Source organism: Bombina bombina, chromosome 4 (genome assembly GCF_027579735.1).
Source record: "Bombina bombina isolate aBomBom1 chromosome 4, aBomBom1.pri, whole genome shotgun sequence".
NCBI lineage: Eukaryota > Metazoa > Chordata > Amphibia > Anura > Bombinatoridae > Bombina > Bombina bombina.
This window is the reverse complement of record NC_069502.1, coordinates 539,274,956-539,292,272: the sequence shown is the minus strand read 5'-3', so window position 1 is coordinate 539,292,272 and position 17,317 is coordinate 539,274,956. Positions and strand designations below refer to the sequence as shown.

General features: G+C 39.7%; 1 protein-coding gene across 1 annotated transcript in view; it reads right to left on the bottom strand.

Annotated features, from left to right (window-relative positions):
* The window catches only part of BCKDHB (branched chain keto acid dehydrogenase E1 subunit beta), a 637,435-nt gene that overhangs the window by 471,140 nt on the left and 148,978 nt on the right, over positions 1-17,317 (bottom strand). Inside the window, exon 5 of the mRNA XM_053710474.1 lies at positions 13,366-13,521. Within this exon, the coding sequence (XP_053566449.1) occupies positions 13,366-13,521 (156 nt within the window). The remainder of the gene's footprint in view (positions 1-13,365; positions 13,522-17,317) is intronic.

Sequence of the window (17,317 nt, the reverse complement as noted above, 5' to 3'; positions counted from 1 at the left end):
TTAATATCCAGAGAATGCATAGGTTCAAACGGAGGAACCTGTAAAGCCCTCAGAACCAAATTGAGACTCCAAGGAGGAGAGATTGACTTAATGACAGGCTTGATACGAACCAAAGCCTGTACAAAACAATGAATATCAGGATGATTAGCAATCTTTCTGTGAAAAAGAACAGAAAGAGCAGAGATTTGTCCTTTCAAGGAACTTGCAGACAAACCCTTATCCAAACCATCTTGAAGAAAAGAATGCCAAGAGAATTTATGTGAAGAACACCAAGAAATGTAAGTCTTCCAGACTCGGTAATAGATCTTTCTAGACACAGATTTACGAGCCTGTAACATAGTATTAATCACTGAGTCAGAGAAACCTCTATGACTAAGTATTAAGCGTTTAATCTCCATACCTTCAAATTTAATGATTTGAGATACTGATGGAAAAATGGGCCTTGAGACAGAAGGTCCGGCCTTAACGGAAGTGTCCAAGGTTGGCAACTTGCCATCCGAACGAGATCCACATACCAAAACCTGTGTGGCCATGCTGGAGCCACCAGCAGTACAAACGAACGCTCCATTAGGATTTTGGAAATCACTCTTGGAAGAAGAACTAGAGGTGGAAAGATATAAGCAGGTTGATAATTCCAAGGAAGTGACAACGCGTCCACGCTTCCATCTGAGGATCCCTGGATCTGGACAGATACCTGGGAAGTTTCTTGTTTAGATGAGAGGCCATCAGATCTATTTCTGGAAGCCCCCAGATTTGAACAATCTGAAGAAATACCTCTGGGTGAAGAGACCATTCGCCCGGATGTAACGTCTGGCGACTGAGATAATCCGCTTCCCAATTGTCTATACCTGGGATGTGAACTGCAGAAATTAGACAGGAGCTGTATTCTGCCCATACAAGTATCCAAGATACTTCTTTCATAGCCTGAGGACTGTGAGTCCCCCCTTGATGATTGACATATGCCACGGTTGGGACATTGTCTGTCTGAAAACAAATAAACGATTCTCTCTTCAGAAGAGGCCAGAACTGAAGAGCTCTGAAAATTGCACGGAGTTCCAAAATGTTGATTGGTAATCTCGCCTCCTGAGATTCCCAAACCCCCTGCGCAGTCAGAGATCCCCATACAGCTCCCCAACCTGAAAGACTTGCATCTGTTGTGATCACAGTCCAGGATGGACGAACAAAAGAGGCCCCTTGAACTAAACGATGGTGATCGAACCACCAAGTCAGAGAAGATCGAACATTGGGATTTAAGGATATTAATTGTGATATCTTTGTATAATCCCTGCACCATTGGTTCAGCATACAAAGCTGGAGAGGTCTCATGTGAAAAGGAGCAAAAGGGTTTTCGTCCGATGCAGCAGTCATGAGACCTAAAATTTCCATGCACAAAGCTACCGAAGGGAAAGATTGAGACTGAAGGTCAATTTCAGACGTCTCTTTTCTGTTAGAGACAAAGTCATGGACACTGAATCTATTTGGAAACCCAAAAAGGTTACCCTTGTCTGAGGAATCAAGGAACTCTTTGGTAAATTGATCCTCCAACCATGTCTTTGAAGAAACAACACAAGTTGATTCGTGTGAGATTCTGCAGAAAGTAAAGACTGAGCAAGTACCAAGATATCTTCCAAATAAGGAAATACCGCAATACCCTGCTCCCTGATTACAGAAAGAAGGGCACCGAGAACCTTCGAAAAGATCCTTGGAGCTGTTGCTAGGCCAAAAGGAAGAGCAACAAACTGGTAATGCTTGTCTAGAAAAGAGAATCTCAGGAACAGATAATGGTCCGGATGAATTGGAATATGAAGATATGAATCCTGTAAGTCTATTGTGGACATAAAATGCCCTTGCTGAACAAAAGGCAGAATAGTCCTTATAGTCACCATCTTGAATGTTGGTATCCTTACATAACGATTCAATATTTTTAGATCCAGAACTGGTCTGAAAGAATTCTCATTCTTTGGAACAATGAACAGATTTGAATAAAACCCCAGGCCCTGTTCCAGAACTGGAACTAGCACAATTACCCCAGCTAACTCCAGATCTGAAACACATTTCAGAAACGCTTGAGCCTTTACTGGATTTACTGGAATGCGTGAAAGAAAGAATCTTCTCACAGGCGGTCTTACCTTGAAACCTATTCTGTACCCTTGTGAAACAATGTTCTGAATCCAAAGACTTTGAATCGAATTGATCCAAACATCTTTGAAAAATCGTAACCTGCCCCTTACCAGCTGTGCTGGAATGAGGGCCGTACCTTCATGCAGATTTGGGAGCTGGTTTTGACTTCCTAAAAGGCTTGGATTTATTCCAGACTGGAGAAGGTTTCCAAACGGAAACTGTTCCTTTAGAGGAAGGGTCAGGCTTTTGTTCCTTATTCTGACGAAAGGAACGAAAATGATTAGCAGCCCTATATTTACCTTTAGATTTTTTATCCTGAGGTAACAGTTGAAATTATTGAGTCTAACTGAGAACCAAATAATTTATTACCTTGGAAAGAAAGAGAAAGCAAAGTTGACTTAGAAGTCATATCTGCATTCCAAGACTTATGCCATAAAGCTCTTCTGGCTAAAATAGTTAAAGACATATACCTGACATCAATTCTAATGATATCGAAAATGGCATCACAAATAAAGTTATTAGCATGTTGAAGGAGTTTAACAATGCTATAAGCATTATGGTCCGACACTTGTTGCGCTAAAGCCTCCAACTAGAAAGTTGAAGCTGCAGCAAAATTAGCCAAAGAAATAGCAGGTCTAAGATTACCTGAACATAAATAAGCCTTCCTTAGAAAGGATTCAAGCTTTCTATCTAAAGGATCTTTAAACGAAATACTATCTGCCGTAGGAATAGTAGTACGTTTAGCAAGAGTAGAGATAGCCACATCAACTTTGGGGATTTTCTCCCAAAACATGGCAAAAACAGAATTTATGCTTACCTGATAAATTACTTTCTCCAACGGTGTGTCCAGTCCACGGCGTCATCCTTACTTGTGGGAATATCTCTTCCCCAACAGGAAATGGCAAAGAGTCCCAGCAAAGCTGGCCATATAGTCCCTCCTAGGCTCCGCCCACCCCAGTCATTCGACCGACGGACAGGAGGAAAAATATAGGAGAAACCATATGGTACCGTGGTGACTGTAGTTAGAGAAAATAATTCATCAGACCTGATTAAAAAACCAGGGCGGGCCGTGGACCGGACACACCGTTGGAGAAAGTAATTTATCAGGTAAGCATAAATTCTGTTTTCTCCAACATTGGTGTGTCCGGTCCACGGCGTCATCCTTACTTGTGGGAACCAATACCAAAGCTTTAGGACACGGATGAAGGGAGGGAGCAAATCAGGTTACCTAAACGGAAGGCACCACAGCTTGCAAAACCTTTCTCCCAAAAATAGCCTCCGAAGAAGCAAAAGTATCAAATTTGTAAAATTTGGCAAAAGTGTGCAGTGAAGACCAAGTCGCTGCCTTACATATCTGATCAACAGAAGCCTCGTTCTTGAAGGCCCATGTGGAAGCCACAGCCCTAGTGGAGTGAGCTGTGATTCTTTCAGGAGGCTGCCGTCCGGCAGTCTCGTAAGCCAATCGGATGATGCTTTTAAGCCAAAAGGAAAGAGAGGTAGAAGTCGCTTTTTGACCTCTCCTTTTACCAGAATAGACGACAAACAGAGAAGATGTTTGTCTGAAATCTTTTGTAGCTTCTAAATAGAATTTTAGAGCACGGACTACGTCCAAATTGTGTAACAAACGTTCCTTCTTTGAAACTGGATTCGGACACAAAGAAGGTACAACTATCTCCCGGTTAATATTTTTGTTAGAAACAACCTTTGGAAGAAAACCAGGCTTAGTACGCAAAACCACCTTATCTGCATGGAACACCAGATAGGGCGGAGCACACTGCAGAGCAGATAACTCTGAAACTCTTCTAGCAGAAGAAATAGCAACCAAAAACAAAACTTTCCAAGATAACAACTTAATATCTATGGAATGTAGAGGTTCAAATGGAACCCCTTGAAGAACTGAAAGAACTAAATTTAAACTCCAGGGAGGAGTCAAAGGTCTGTAAACAGGCTTGATCCTAACCAGAGCCTGAACAAATGCTTGAACATCTGGCATAGCTGCCAGTCGTTTGTGTAGTAAGACAGATAAAGCAGAAATCTGTCCCTTTAGAGAACTCGCAGATAATCCTTTATCCAAACCTTCTTGCAGAAAGGAAAGAATCTTAGGAATTTTTATCTTATCCCAAGGTAATCCCTTGGATTCACACCAGCAGATATATCTTTTCCATATCTTATGGTAAATCTTTCTAGTTACCGGTTTTCTGGCCTGAACCAGAGTATCAATCACAGAATCTGAAAACCCACGCTTTGATAGAATCAAGCGTTCAATCTCCAAGCCGTCAGCTGGAGGGAGACCAGATTTGGATGTTCGAATGGACCCTGAACAAGAAGGTCCCGTCTCAAAGGTAGCTTCCATGGTGGAACCGATGACATATTCACCAGGTCAGCATACCAAGTCCTGCGTGGCCACGCAGGGGCTATCAAGATCACCGAGGCCCTCTCCTGTTTGATCCTGGCTACCAGCCTGGGAATGAGAGGAAACGGTGGAAACACATAAGCTAGGTCGAAGGTCCAAGGCGCTACTAGTGCATCCACTAGAGTTGCCTTGGGATCCCTGGATCTGGATCCGTAGCAAGGAACCTTGAAGTTCTGATGAGACGCCATCAGATCCATGTCTGGAATGCCCCATAATTGAGTCAATTGGGCAAAAATCTCCGGGTGGAGTTCCCACTCCCCCGGATGGAATGTCTGACGACTCAGATAATCCGCTTCCCAGGTTTCCACACCTGGGATGTGGATCGCAGATAGATGGCAGTAGTGATTCTCCGCCCATTGTATTATTTTGGTTACTTCTTTCATCGCCAGGGAACTCCTTGTTCCCCCCTGATGATTGATATACACAACAGTCGTCATGTTGTCTGATTGGAATCTTATGAATCTGGCCTTTGCAAGCTGAGGCCAGGCCCTGAGAGCATTGAATATCGCTCTTAGTTCCAGAATGTTTATCGGGAGAAGAGACTCTTCCCGAGACCATAGTCCCTGAGCTTTCAGGGATTTCCAGACCGCACCTCAGCCCACTAGACTGGCGTCGGTCGTGACAATGACCCACTCTGGTCTGCGGAAGCTCATTCCCTGGGATAGGTGGTCCAGGGATATCCACCAACGGAGTGAATCTCTGGTCTTCTGATCTACTTGAATCACTGGAGACAAGTTTGTATAGTCCCCATTCCACTGTTTCAGCATGCACAGTTGTAATGGTCTTAGATGAATTCGCGCAAAAGGAACTATGTCCATTGCTGCAACCATCAACCCTACTACTTCCATGCACTGAGCTATGGAAGGACGTGGAACAGAATGAAGAACTTGACAAGCGCTTAGAAGTTTTGACTTTCTGACATCTGTCAGAAAGATCCTCATTTCTAAGGAATCTATTATTGTTCCCAAGAAGGGAACTCTTGTTGACGGAGACAGAGAACTTTTTTCTATGTTCACCTTCCATCCGTGAGATCTGAGAAAGGCCAGAACGATGTCTGTATGAGCCTTTGAAGGGATGACGCTTGTATTAGAATGTCGTCCAAGTATGGTACTACTGCAATGCCCCTCAGTCTTAGAACCGCTATAAGGGACCCGAGTACCTTTGTGAAAATTCTTGGAGCAGTGGCTAATCCGAATGGGAGGGCCACAAACTGGTAATGTTTGTCCAGAAAGGCGAACCTTAGGAACTGATTATGTTCTTTGTGGATAGGATTATGTAGGTACGCATCCTTTAGATCCACGGTAGTCAGAAATTGACCTTCCTGGATAGTGGGTAGAATCGTTAGAATGGTTTCCATTTTGAACAATGGTACCCTGAGAAATTTGTTTAGGATCTTTAAATCCAGAATTGGTCTGAAGGTTCCCTCTTTTTTGGGAACCACGAACAGATTTGAGTAAAATCCCATTCCTTGTCCCGTCATTGGAACTGGGTGTATCACTCCCATCTTTAACAGGTCTTCTACACAATGTAAGAACGCCTGTCTCTTTATTTGGTTTGAGGATAAGTGAGATATGTGGAACCTTCCCCTTGGGGGTAGTTCCTTGAATTCCAAAAGATAACCCTGAGAAACTATTTCTAGCGCCCAGGGATCCTGAACATCTCTTGCCCAAGCCTGAGCAAAGAGAGAGAGTCTGCCCCCCACTAGATCCGGTCCCGGATCGGGGGCTACTCCTTCATGCTGTTTTGTTAGCGGTAGCAGGCTTCTTGGTCTGCTTACCCTTGTTCCAGCCTTGCATCGGTTTCCAGGCTGTCTTGGACTGTGAGGCATTACCCTCTTGCTTAGAGGATGCAGAATTAGAGGCCGGTCCGTTCCTGAAATTACGAAAGGAACGAAAATTAGACTTATTCTTGGCCTTGAAAGGCCTATCTTGTGGGAGGGCGTGACCCTTTCCCCCAGTGATGTCTGAGATAATCTCTTTCAATTCTGGTCCAAAGAGAGTTTTACCCTTGAAGGGGATGTTAAGCAATTTTGTCTTGGATGATACATCCGCTGACCAAGACTTTAGCCAAATCGCTCTGCGCACCACAATTGCAAACCCTGAATTTTTCTCCGCTAATCTAGCTATTTGCAAAGCGGCATCTAAAATAAAAGAGTTAGCCAACTTAAGTGCGTGAACTCTGTCCATAACTTCCTCATATGGAGTCTCTCTACTGAGCGACTTTTCTAGTTCCTCGAACCAGAACCACGCTGCTGTAGTGACAGGAACAATGCACGAAATGGGTTGTAGAAGGTAACCTTGCTGTACAAAAATCTTTTTAAGCAAACCTTCCAATTTTTTATCCATAGGATCTGTGAAAGCACAACTATCCTCGATAGGAATAGTAGTGCGCTTGTTTAGAGTAGAAACTGCCCCCTCGACCTTAGGGACTGTCTGCCATAAGTCCTTTCTGGGGTCGACCATAGGAAATAATTTCTTAAATATAGGAGGGGGAACAAAAGGTATGCCGGGCTTCTCCCACTCCTTATTCACTATGTCCGCCACCCGCTTGGGTATAGGAAAAGCGTCGGGGTGCACCGGAACCTCTAGGAACTTGTCCATCTTGCATAATTTCTCTGGAATGACCAAGTTGTCACAATCCTCCAGAGTAGATAATACCTCCTTAAGCAGTGCGCGGAGATGTTCTAATTTAAATTTAAATGTCACAATATCAGGTTCAGCCTGTTGAGAAATTTTTCCTGAATCTGAAATTTCCCCATCTGACAAAACCTCCCTCATGGCCCCTTCAGATTGGTGTGAGGGTATGACAGAACAATTATCATCAGCACCCTCCTGCTCTTCGGTGTTTAAAACAGAGCAATCACGCTTTCTCTGATATGCAGGCATTTTGGATAAAATATTTGCTATGGAGTTATCCATTACAGCCGTCAATTGTTGCATGGTAATAAGCATTGGCGCGCTAGAAGTACTAGGGGCCTCCTGCGTGGGCAAAACTGGCGTAGACACAGAAGGAGATGATGTAGAACCATGTCTACTCCCTTCATCTGAGGAATCATCTTGGGCAATTTCATTATCTGTGGCAGTACTGTCCTTACTTTGTTTGGACGCTATGGCACAATTATCACACAATTTTGAAGGGGGAGACACATTGGCTTTCATACATATAGAACATAGCTTATCTGAAGGCACAGACATGTTAAACAGGCTTAAACTTGTCAATAAGGCACAAAAACCGTTTTAAAACAAAACCGTTACTGTCTCTTTAAATTTTAAACAGAGCACACTTTATTACTGAATATGTGAAAAAATATGAAGGAATTGTTCAAAATGTACCAAAATTTCACCACAGTGTCTTAAAGCATTAAAAGTATTGCACACCAATTAATCAGAGCTTTAACCCTTAAAATAACGAAACCGGAGTCGGTTACAGATTTAACCCCTATACAGTCCCAGCTAAAGCCTTTGCTGTGACTTTACCAAGCCCAGAGGGGAATACGATACCAAATGACGCCTTTTAGGAACTTTTCCAACTACTTTCAGGTCCTCACACATGCATCTGCATGTCTTGCTCTCAAAAACAACTGCGCAGTAATGGCGCGAAAATGAGGCTCAGCTTACAACTGGGAAGGCCCTTCCTGACTGGAAAAGGTGTCTAACATAGTGCCTGACGTTAAAAAACGTTCCCCAAGTTTATAAGTGTGAAATATCAGCATAAACATGTATAAAATGTCCAAATAAAGCAATCGATTTAGCCCATAAAAGTGTCTACCAGTTTTATAGCCCATATTAAGCCCTTTATTCTGTTTGAGACTAAGAAAATGGCTTACCAGTCCCCATGAGGGGAAATGACAGCCTTCCAGCATTACACAGTCTTGTTAGAAAAATGGCTAGTCATACCTTAAGCAGAAAAGTCTGCTAACTGTTTCCCCCAACTGAAGTTACTTCATCTCAACAGTCCTATGTGGAAACAGCAATCGATTTTAGTTACTGTCTGCTAAAATCATCTTCCTCTCACAAACAGAAATCTTCATCCTTTTCTGTTTCAGAGTAAATAGTACATACCAGTACTATTTTAAAATAACAAACTCTTGATAGTAGAATAAAAAAAACTACAACTAAACACCACATACTCTTAACCATCTCCGTGGAGATGTTGCCTGTGCAACGGCAAAGAGAATGACTGGGGTGGGCGGAGCCTAGGAGGGACTATATGGCCAGCTTTGCTGGGACTCTTTGCCATTTCCTGTTGGGGAAGAGATATTCCCACAAGTAAGGATGACGCCGTGGACCGGACACACCAATGTTGGAGAAAGGTACAATTTCTTAAACCTTGGAGAAGGAGTAAATGAAGTACCCAGACTATTCCATTCCCTAGAAATTACTTCTGAAATAGCATCAGGAACTGGAAAAACTTCTGGAATAACTACATGAGGTTTAAAAACTGAATTTAAACGCTTAGTAGTTTTAATATCAAGAGGACTAGACTCCTCCATATCTAATGCAATCAACACTTCTTTAAGTAAAGAACGAATAAACTCCATCTTAAACAAATATGAAGATTTATCAGTGTCAATATCTGAGGTAGAATCTTCTGAACCAGATAGATCCTCATCAGAAATAGATAAGTCAGAATGATAGCGGTCATTTAAAAATTCATCTGAAATATGTGAAGTTTTAAAAGACCTCTTACGTTTACTAGAAGGAGGAATAAAAGACAGAGCCTTCCGAATAGAATTAGAAACATATTCTTTAACATTAACAGGAACATCCTGAACATTAGATGTTGAAGGAACAACAACAGGTAATGGATTATTACTAATGGAAATGCTATCTGTGTTTGATAGCTTATCATGAAAACTAACACAAACTACAGCCGGAGGAACAGTTACCAAAAGTTTACAACAAATGCTCTTAGCTTTGGTAGAACCGACATCAGGCAGCACTTTTCCAGAAGTAGATTCTGATCCAGGGTCAGGTAGAGACATCTTGCAATATGTAAAAGAAAAAACAACATATAAAGCAAAATTTATCAAATTCCTTAAATGGCAGTTTCAGGAATGGGAAAAAATGCAAAATGAAACAAGCCTCTAGAAAACCAGAAGCAACTAAAAAGTGAGACTGAAAAAATGTGAAAAAAACTGGCGCCAAGTATGACGCCCACATTTTTGGCGCCAAGTATAATGCCCATATTTTTTGGTGCCAAAAAAACATCCGCAATACACATACGTAAAAAAATGACGCAATTACGTGAAAACTTCCGGCGCCAACTATGACGAAATTTTTGCCCCAAAAGTCTCGCGCCAAGAATGACGCAATAAATAGAAGCATTTTCTGCACCCGCGAGCCTAACAGCCCGCAATTTAGAAAAAAAGTCAATTGAAAATTTTAAGGTAAGAAAAAATTAAATTTATATGCATTTTCCCAAAAAAATGAAACTGGCAGTCTGAAGAAGGAATACTGATTATCCTGAATCATGGCAAATATAAGTTTAAACATATATTTAGAACTTTACATATAAAGTGCCCAACCATAGCTTTGAGTGTCATGAAAAGAAATAAGACTTACTTACCCTAAGACACTCATCTACATATAGTAGATAGCCAAACCAGTACTGAAATGAGAATCAGTAGAGGTAATGGTATATAAGAGTATATCGTCGATCTGAAAAGGGAGGTAGGAGAAGAAATCTCTACGACCGATAACAGAGAACCTATGAAATAGATTCCCCTAGTGGAAGACCATGGTATTCAAATAGACAATACTCTCTTCACATCCCTCTGACATTCACTGCACTCTGAGAGGAAAACCGGGCTTCAGCCTGCTGCGAAGCGCATATCAACGTAGAATCTAACACAAACTTACTTCACCACCTCCATGGGAGGCAAAGTTTGTAAAACTGAATTGTGGGTGTGGTGAGGGGTGTATTTATAGGCATTTTGAGGTTTGGGAAACTTTGCCCCTCCTGGTAGGATTGTATATCCCATACGTCACTAGCTCATGGACTGGACTCTTGCTAATTACATGAAAGAAATTGTAATTTTTTTCCATAGCGCACAGCCCTATATGAAAATATTTATTCCCATCTCCAAACAGCAAACTTGCAGAATTACACTAACAACATGATCTTTGTTTGGAAGGTAGATCATATATTTATGAAAAATTTTATTATGGATATGACCATCAACAACATTTTCTAGGTTTAGATATCTCAATTAAAGAAACAGCCAGGCAGTGACTAATACCCATTTTAATAAAACTGGCTGCAAAAAATGTATCCTTGCTACTAGAAAGCAAATTCATTAGACAAACAGAATTATAGTAAGGTAGAAGGCTTTGACCAACAGTTACATAAACTTAATGGGACACTGAAGTCAAAAATAAAGGGACACTGAACCCACATTTTTTCTTTCGCAATTCAGATAGAGCATGAAATTTTAAGCAACTTTCTAATTTACTTCTAATATCAAATTTTCTTCATTCCCTTGGTATGTTTATTTGAAATGCAAGAATATAAGTTTAGATGCTGGCCCATTTTTGGTGAACAACTTGGGTTGTTCTTGCCGATTGGTGCATAAATTCATCCACCAATAAAAAAGTGCTATCCAGAGTTCTGAACCAAAAAAGAAGCTTAGATGCCTTCTTTTTCAAATAAAGATAGCAAGAGAACGAAGAAAAATTGATAATAGGAGTAAATTAGAAAGTTGCTTAAAATTGCATGCTCTATCTGAATCACAAAATAAAAAACTTGAGTTCAGTGTCCCTTTAAACTTTCATGATTCAGACAGAGCATCCAGTTTAAAAAAATGCAATTTACTTCTATTAGCAAAATGTGCAATATCTTTTTTATATGCACACATACTGAGGCACCGGTTTGTACTGAGCATGTGCAAGAGTGCACAGTATATAAATATATGCTAACGGCTGTCACATGATACAGAGAGCAGGGAAAATTTAAGTATCTTATTTGCTGTAAATTAATTTCTACTGTATTAAATAGGGTTGTTAAAGAACAGTTTCTATAAAGAAGTTAACATTAATAAAGCTTATCAAGCAGCATACAGATGAATAGAAACACGTATATGAAAGAAAAACAAGGATAAAACGAGTGGTGCTAATGATCATGAGCACTCACTCCCTTTAAAACAGATACTATGTACAGTATGTCCAACATGAACAACAGCAGTGTATAAAGAATTATTAAAAAATGTTCTGTCACCAAGTGAAAATAGTACTAATGATTCCATCAACTATCATAATGCGCATTGAATTTTAATATAATATCGATCAATAGAAGATAACTGAGATAAAAAATCCAAAAAATGCTGGGGAAATATAAATCGCCTAATATAAATGAGAAGGTATAATCTGTTTTTGTTATAAACTACATTTAACTATACATTTTAGATACCTTTTCTGTTTTATTAGACTTTCCAGTAGGTGGCAATGCTTAGTTAAAAAACAAACAACTTTTTAAGATGTATGTAGATAACATGAGAGCAGGAAATGGCTCAACATATTAATATATGAAAAGTAAATACATTATTCGGTAGCACAGCCTCACTTCAAATAGGAAGAGACCAAAACAGGAAAGGACATTTGTAAACATGGCACTACAGCCTCTCAGACATCCAGGCGGAATTTCTATCAATTCCTGCTATCAGGAGCCACCTACCCAAAAGTACTGATATGGTTATAAGAGAAATTACATATACTTTTGCTCGTCTTTTATGAGTGAATGAGTCAAAAATAAATAAATAAAATTCTCTTCCAACCAACAACTATGTTTCTGTTCTGTATCGTGTGCATGTGTGGAAGGTGCTTACTTTGTGGATTGTGCATTCTTTGAGTGTGTTTCACTTTGTAGCACATCCAAATGAATTACATGAGATCATTTCTCAGCAAAAACAATGTTTCCATTGGACTAGGGTGAGGATATACAATAGCGCTTCATAACAACCTCACATTTTTGCATCTCAAATATATTCCAAACAGAAACAGAAGCTGTTTCAATAATTAATCCCCTAAGTCAGGGGTGTCCAAACTTTGCTCTCCAGAGTTTTTGGAACTACATTTCCGATGATGCTCAGCCAGCATTTTATCTAGCTGTGCATCATGGGAAATGTAGTTCCAAAACCTCTGGAGAGCAAAGTTTGGACACCACTGCCCTAAGTAAACCAAGGTGTTCAAAGTGAGGTCTATGCAGCAGAGATACTGTAGATGGCATTTAAACAGGTCTAAAAGCTTGAAAGCATTTTAAAGTGTCCTCAAGCAGGCATATCCATAAGATCCTTAAATAAAAACAATGCATTTCAGAGGTAAAGCGGCACATTTAGATAGGTTAGAAATGGACTAGCATAATTGCAGCACCTGGCAGTATTATGTTTGATAACATTGTGGACAGCTTAATATCCACATGTAAAAAAGGCAGCATTGAAAGAAGTGATCATGAAGCCAAACAACGTTTTTTATGCCACTTTTCACCCCACAACTTCATAAAGTCATGGCATGGCCAGGTCTTTGCAACAAAGTTGACAGGGAAGGGTCTCTTTTTTTTATATTTCCTATTGTTTGCCAGATTACAAAAACTACCAAACAAAACATGTAGAAACTTAACCTAAAGAAAATGAAAAGAAAGGTGATGTCAATACAACATGGAACTGCACACACACACAAAAGTAAAGACTCTAACACTACAAGACATTAAGAGAAGGTTCTTCCATTTCAGCTTCATATACAATCTTGTAAACACTGAAATACCTAAGTAATTTATGTTCTACCAACAAAAAATGTAATTGAAATCAATAAATTAAATGCATGCATTAACTGTAATACCTTTATTCCAGCAGAGTGAGCAAAGAAAGCCTCAGGACTTTGAGAATGATAAAGTGCCCCATGACCAACACAGCCCCACGGAGCTCTTATAGTCAGACTCCCGCAGTTGAAGAGGTCTCCAGATCTGTATCGGTATTTGGCAGCCTCGTTAACTATCTGAAAGATGAAAGTATATACAAGGTTTTTGTGAGAAAAATCATTTGTTTGGAATACAATGTAAAAAATATCAGAATAAAGGATATAAGCACAACTGAATGAAGCATCCATGGCACTACAGTACTAAATCTATATTCTAAATAAAAACACTCCAAAATCAGCATGATCCGGCATTTCTCTTTACAAATAATATAAGGAGGTAAGTGGAATAGCATTCAGCAGAACTTGCAGAAAAAAAGTCTAGGATATACCAAAATCTATATAGTCTCGCCTTTCTAAGTCGCATTAGTTTACACCTGCACTCATAATCTGTTGGGTTTTTTTTTTTTTAAATTTGCTTAATGAGCATTAATGTCTCAACAACAACAAAAAAAATCAAGCTGGAAAGTGCCTGAATTCCAGGGATGGGCAAAAAAATTTTTCATACTGACCAGTTATATACAGAGTTGATGCCATTACAATCTTCTCTCTAAAATTTGACCAACACACCATCCAGAATTTCCAATCATTTTCTAGATTTTACTTCTACTCTAAACATATATGCCAATTCCATTTGTTCCCATGGAAACTTAAACAAACAGAACACCCACCACTTGTCTTCTTAGAGAAACCTCTATTACATATCTTGCAACCAAAAAGTTCATTTTTATTCACTTAAGATAAGCTTGCACTCCGAACAGAACACATCTTAACCAGTGTCAACCCCAGCTTTGGCACACTAACAATACCCACTTCCAACAAGAATGTATTCATACCTCAGTGATGAAGTCTTTCCTTATGATTTCCCCTTTTTAGCAACAATAACTACTTTCACAAACTAATTAATTTACTTTTCTCTAAATGATCCCCCCAAAACTCTGTGACCTTTTTGTCACATCTAATACTTTACTTCTTTAAACTCACATCTAAGCCACCCACCAGTTGGCAATTTAAGACTAGTACTGTAAGTAGATAAATACTTAAATAATCTCTTGTAAATGCAACCATCTACTAATCTCCAGCCTTCACCCCCTAAAACAACCTCTCACATCCTTTAAAGGGACACAAAACATGTTGAGATCTGTGCATATCCTAAAAGGGATAAAATAGTTTGCCTAAAAAAAGGTTTAAAAATTGCTGGCAGGTATTTTAAAAAACAAGCAAAAATACTTAAGTAGCCATGCTGTCTGGACACAGGCATTGTATTTCAACCGAGTTCACAGCTTCTAGGCATGCTCCAGCAGATAATCCCTGTTCACTTTTGCATTCTACTAAAACAACAATTAGGGATGCACCGAAATTAAAATTCTGGACCAAAACTGATACCGAAAATTCAGGATGCCCCTGGCTGAAAACCGAAACCAATTTTTTTTCTTTTTTAACTACAGTGTGTGTGTGTGTGTGTGTGTGGCTGACAGAGCTTGTAGGCGGGAAAGCTCCAACAAATGGTCGTGGTCACTTGTACCGTAGGGCGTGATCTGCAGTGAAACTGGAGGAGCTCTACAAGGGAGAGCGTGGTTATAACCAGACAACAATACGAGGTGGACATGTGTTTTGTTTTTGGGTGTAATTATCCGTGTGATGGGCGTGGCTGCACCTGAACATCTCTCATCATATCTCCGCCTAGTTCCTGGTTCAGGTCTCACACTGACCCATCAGATTATATGTCCGGAGCCCCAAATGGAGTCTGCCTGTCACCTATCACCAGGACCACCGGACTTGGCTACGACCTTACGTGCAAGGTGGTTATAGAAAGTTTCTGTGCTTTTTTGTATACACTGTCTGGTGGGTGCTAATTTGTACCAACTATGTGCAAGCTTGGAGGATAAGCTTATGCATGTATAGTGTGCACGCATATTTGCCTCAGCCGAATAGAATGTCTACGCACAAGAGGCTGATGTATGAGCACTGTATACAAGGCTTATACATATTTACTGTGTATGCTTAGGGCTGTGTCTGATAATATCAAGTGTTTATTAACAGGGGAGGGCTGTACATTTTTAGCCATTTTGGTCCTCTTTAGGCCGAAATTGGAATTGCACATTTTTGGCGGCCCAAATTTTGGTGCATCGCTAGTATTATTCTTTATTTAGTTCTGTGTAACAGAATCAGATGTAACCGTTTTTTGTCTTTCTTTACCAATTATAAAAATAAAGTATAGTCCTAGAAAACTATTATTATATGCAAAACAGTAAGTCAAGTAATGAACTCAAACGGCAGCTCTAGGCTGGCATCAAATTTGAAATATGCTACACAATAATTTTACCGAAAATAAAAGGCAAAAAAAACGAAATAACCAAAAATACCATTTTCGGCTGAAATTTCGGTGCATCCCTAATTTTAATAAGAGCCTCAGAAAAAGGAACAAACTCTTGTGACTTAGCAGGTTGTTTCAACGGTCGAAATTTCGTTAGGTGCATCCCTAACAATAGATATAGATACAGCCATAGAAGGAAATGTGTGGGGGTAGTTAAAGCTTTACATTTTAGAAACTTAAAATAAAGAGTTAATGGTGAGGCAGTGCAGTATAAATTTGCAGGTAAAGTAATTCAAGTACATATTATATTTTGTCTCTATCCCAACTTGTTTTATGCCCCTTTAAGCTCTCTCACACGTTTTCTTCCCCTGTTCACATATGTAAAGTTTTTCTTGTAATTGGTACCTTTCTTTCATAAGGTGGTGAGAGTGCATGAGCCATTACTCCAGGGAACTAACACCCAAGCTGTGTAGTCATAAGTAATTGGGCAGAACAAAAAAATATATACAGTATATAAAAAGGGATAGTAAAGTCCAAATTAAACTTTTATGATTTACATAGGGCATGTCATTTTAAGAAAACTTTATAATTTACTTTTATAATCAAATTTGCTTTGTACTCTTGTTATTCTTAGTTGAAAGATAAACCTAGGTAGGCTCATGTGCTAATTTCTAAGCCCTTGAAGGCTGCCTCTCATCTGAATGCATCTGACAGTTTTTCACAGCTAGAGGGCGTTAGTTCATGTTTTTCATATAGATAATACTGTTCTCATGCACGTGAAGCTATTTAAGAGTCAGCACTAATTGCCTGAAATGCAAGTCTGTCAAAAGATCTGAGATAAGGAGGCAGTCAGCAGAAGCTTAGATACAAGGAAATTACAGAGGTAAAAAAGTATATTTCTATAACAGTATTGGTTATGCAAAACTGGGGAGTGGTTAATAAAGGGATTATCTATCCTTTTAAACAATAAACGTTTTGGTGTTTACTATCCCTTTAAAGCAGGAACCTAAATACCAGACAATGCTATATTAAAAACGTTCCTATCAAACACATCATAATGGAAGAAATCAAAGAAAGAAATTAATTTATCACGTAAGCATAAATTATGTTTTCTTTCATACAGGTGGTGAGAGTCCACAATGCTTTACTCTTGGGAACCAATAACCAAGCTGTCCAAGAGGAATAACATAACTGTGAGGGATTTAAAAACATATTTTACTGAGAAAATAAATCCACAACCCCAATAATAATAATAATCATAATCATGGAATCAGAGAAAACCTTATGTCTCAGAACCAAGTGTTCAATTTCCATGCCATCAAGTTTAAAGATCTGGATGGAAAAAATGACCTTGTGACAGAAAGTCTGACCACAGAGGAAGAGGTAAAGGAGGGCAACTGAACATCTGAACCAGAGTCACATACCAAATCCTGCGGGGCCAAGCTGGGACAATCAGGATTACAGCCTTAACTTGGAAGAGACGGAAACAGATAGGCAAGGTGAAAAGACCAAGGAACTACTAGAGCATCCACTAACTCTGCCTGAGGATCCCTGGCCCTC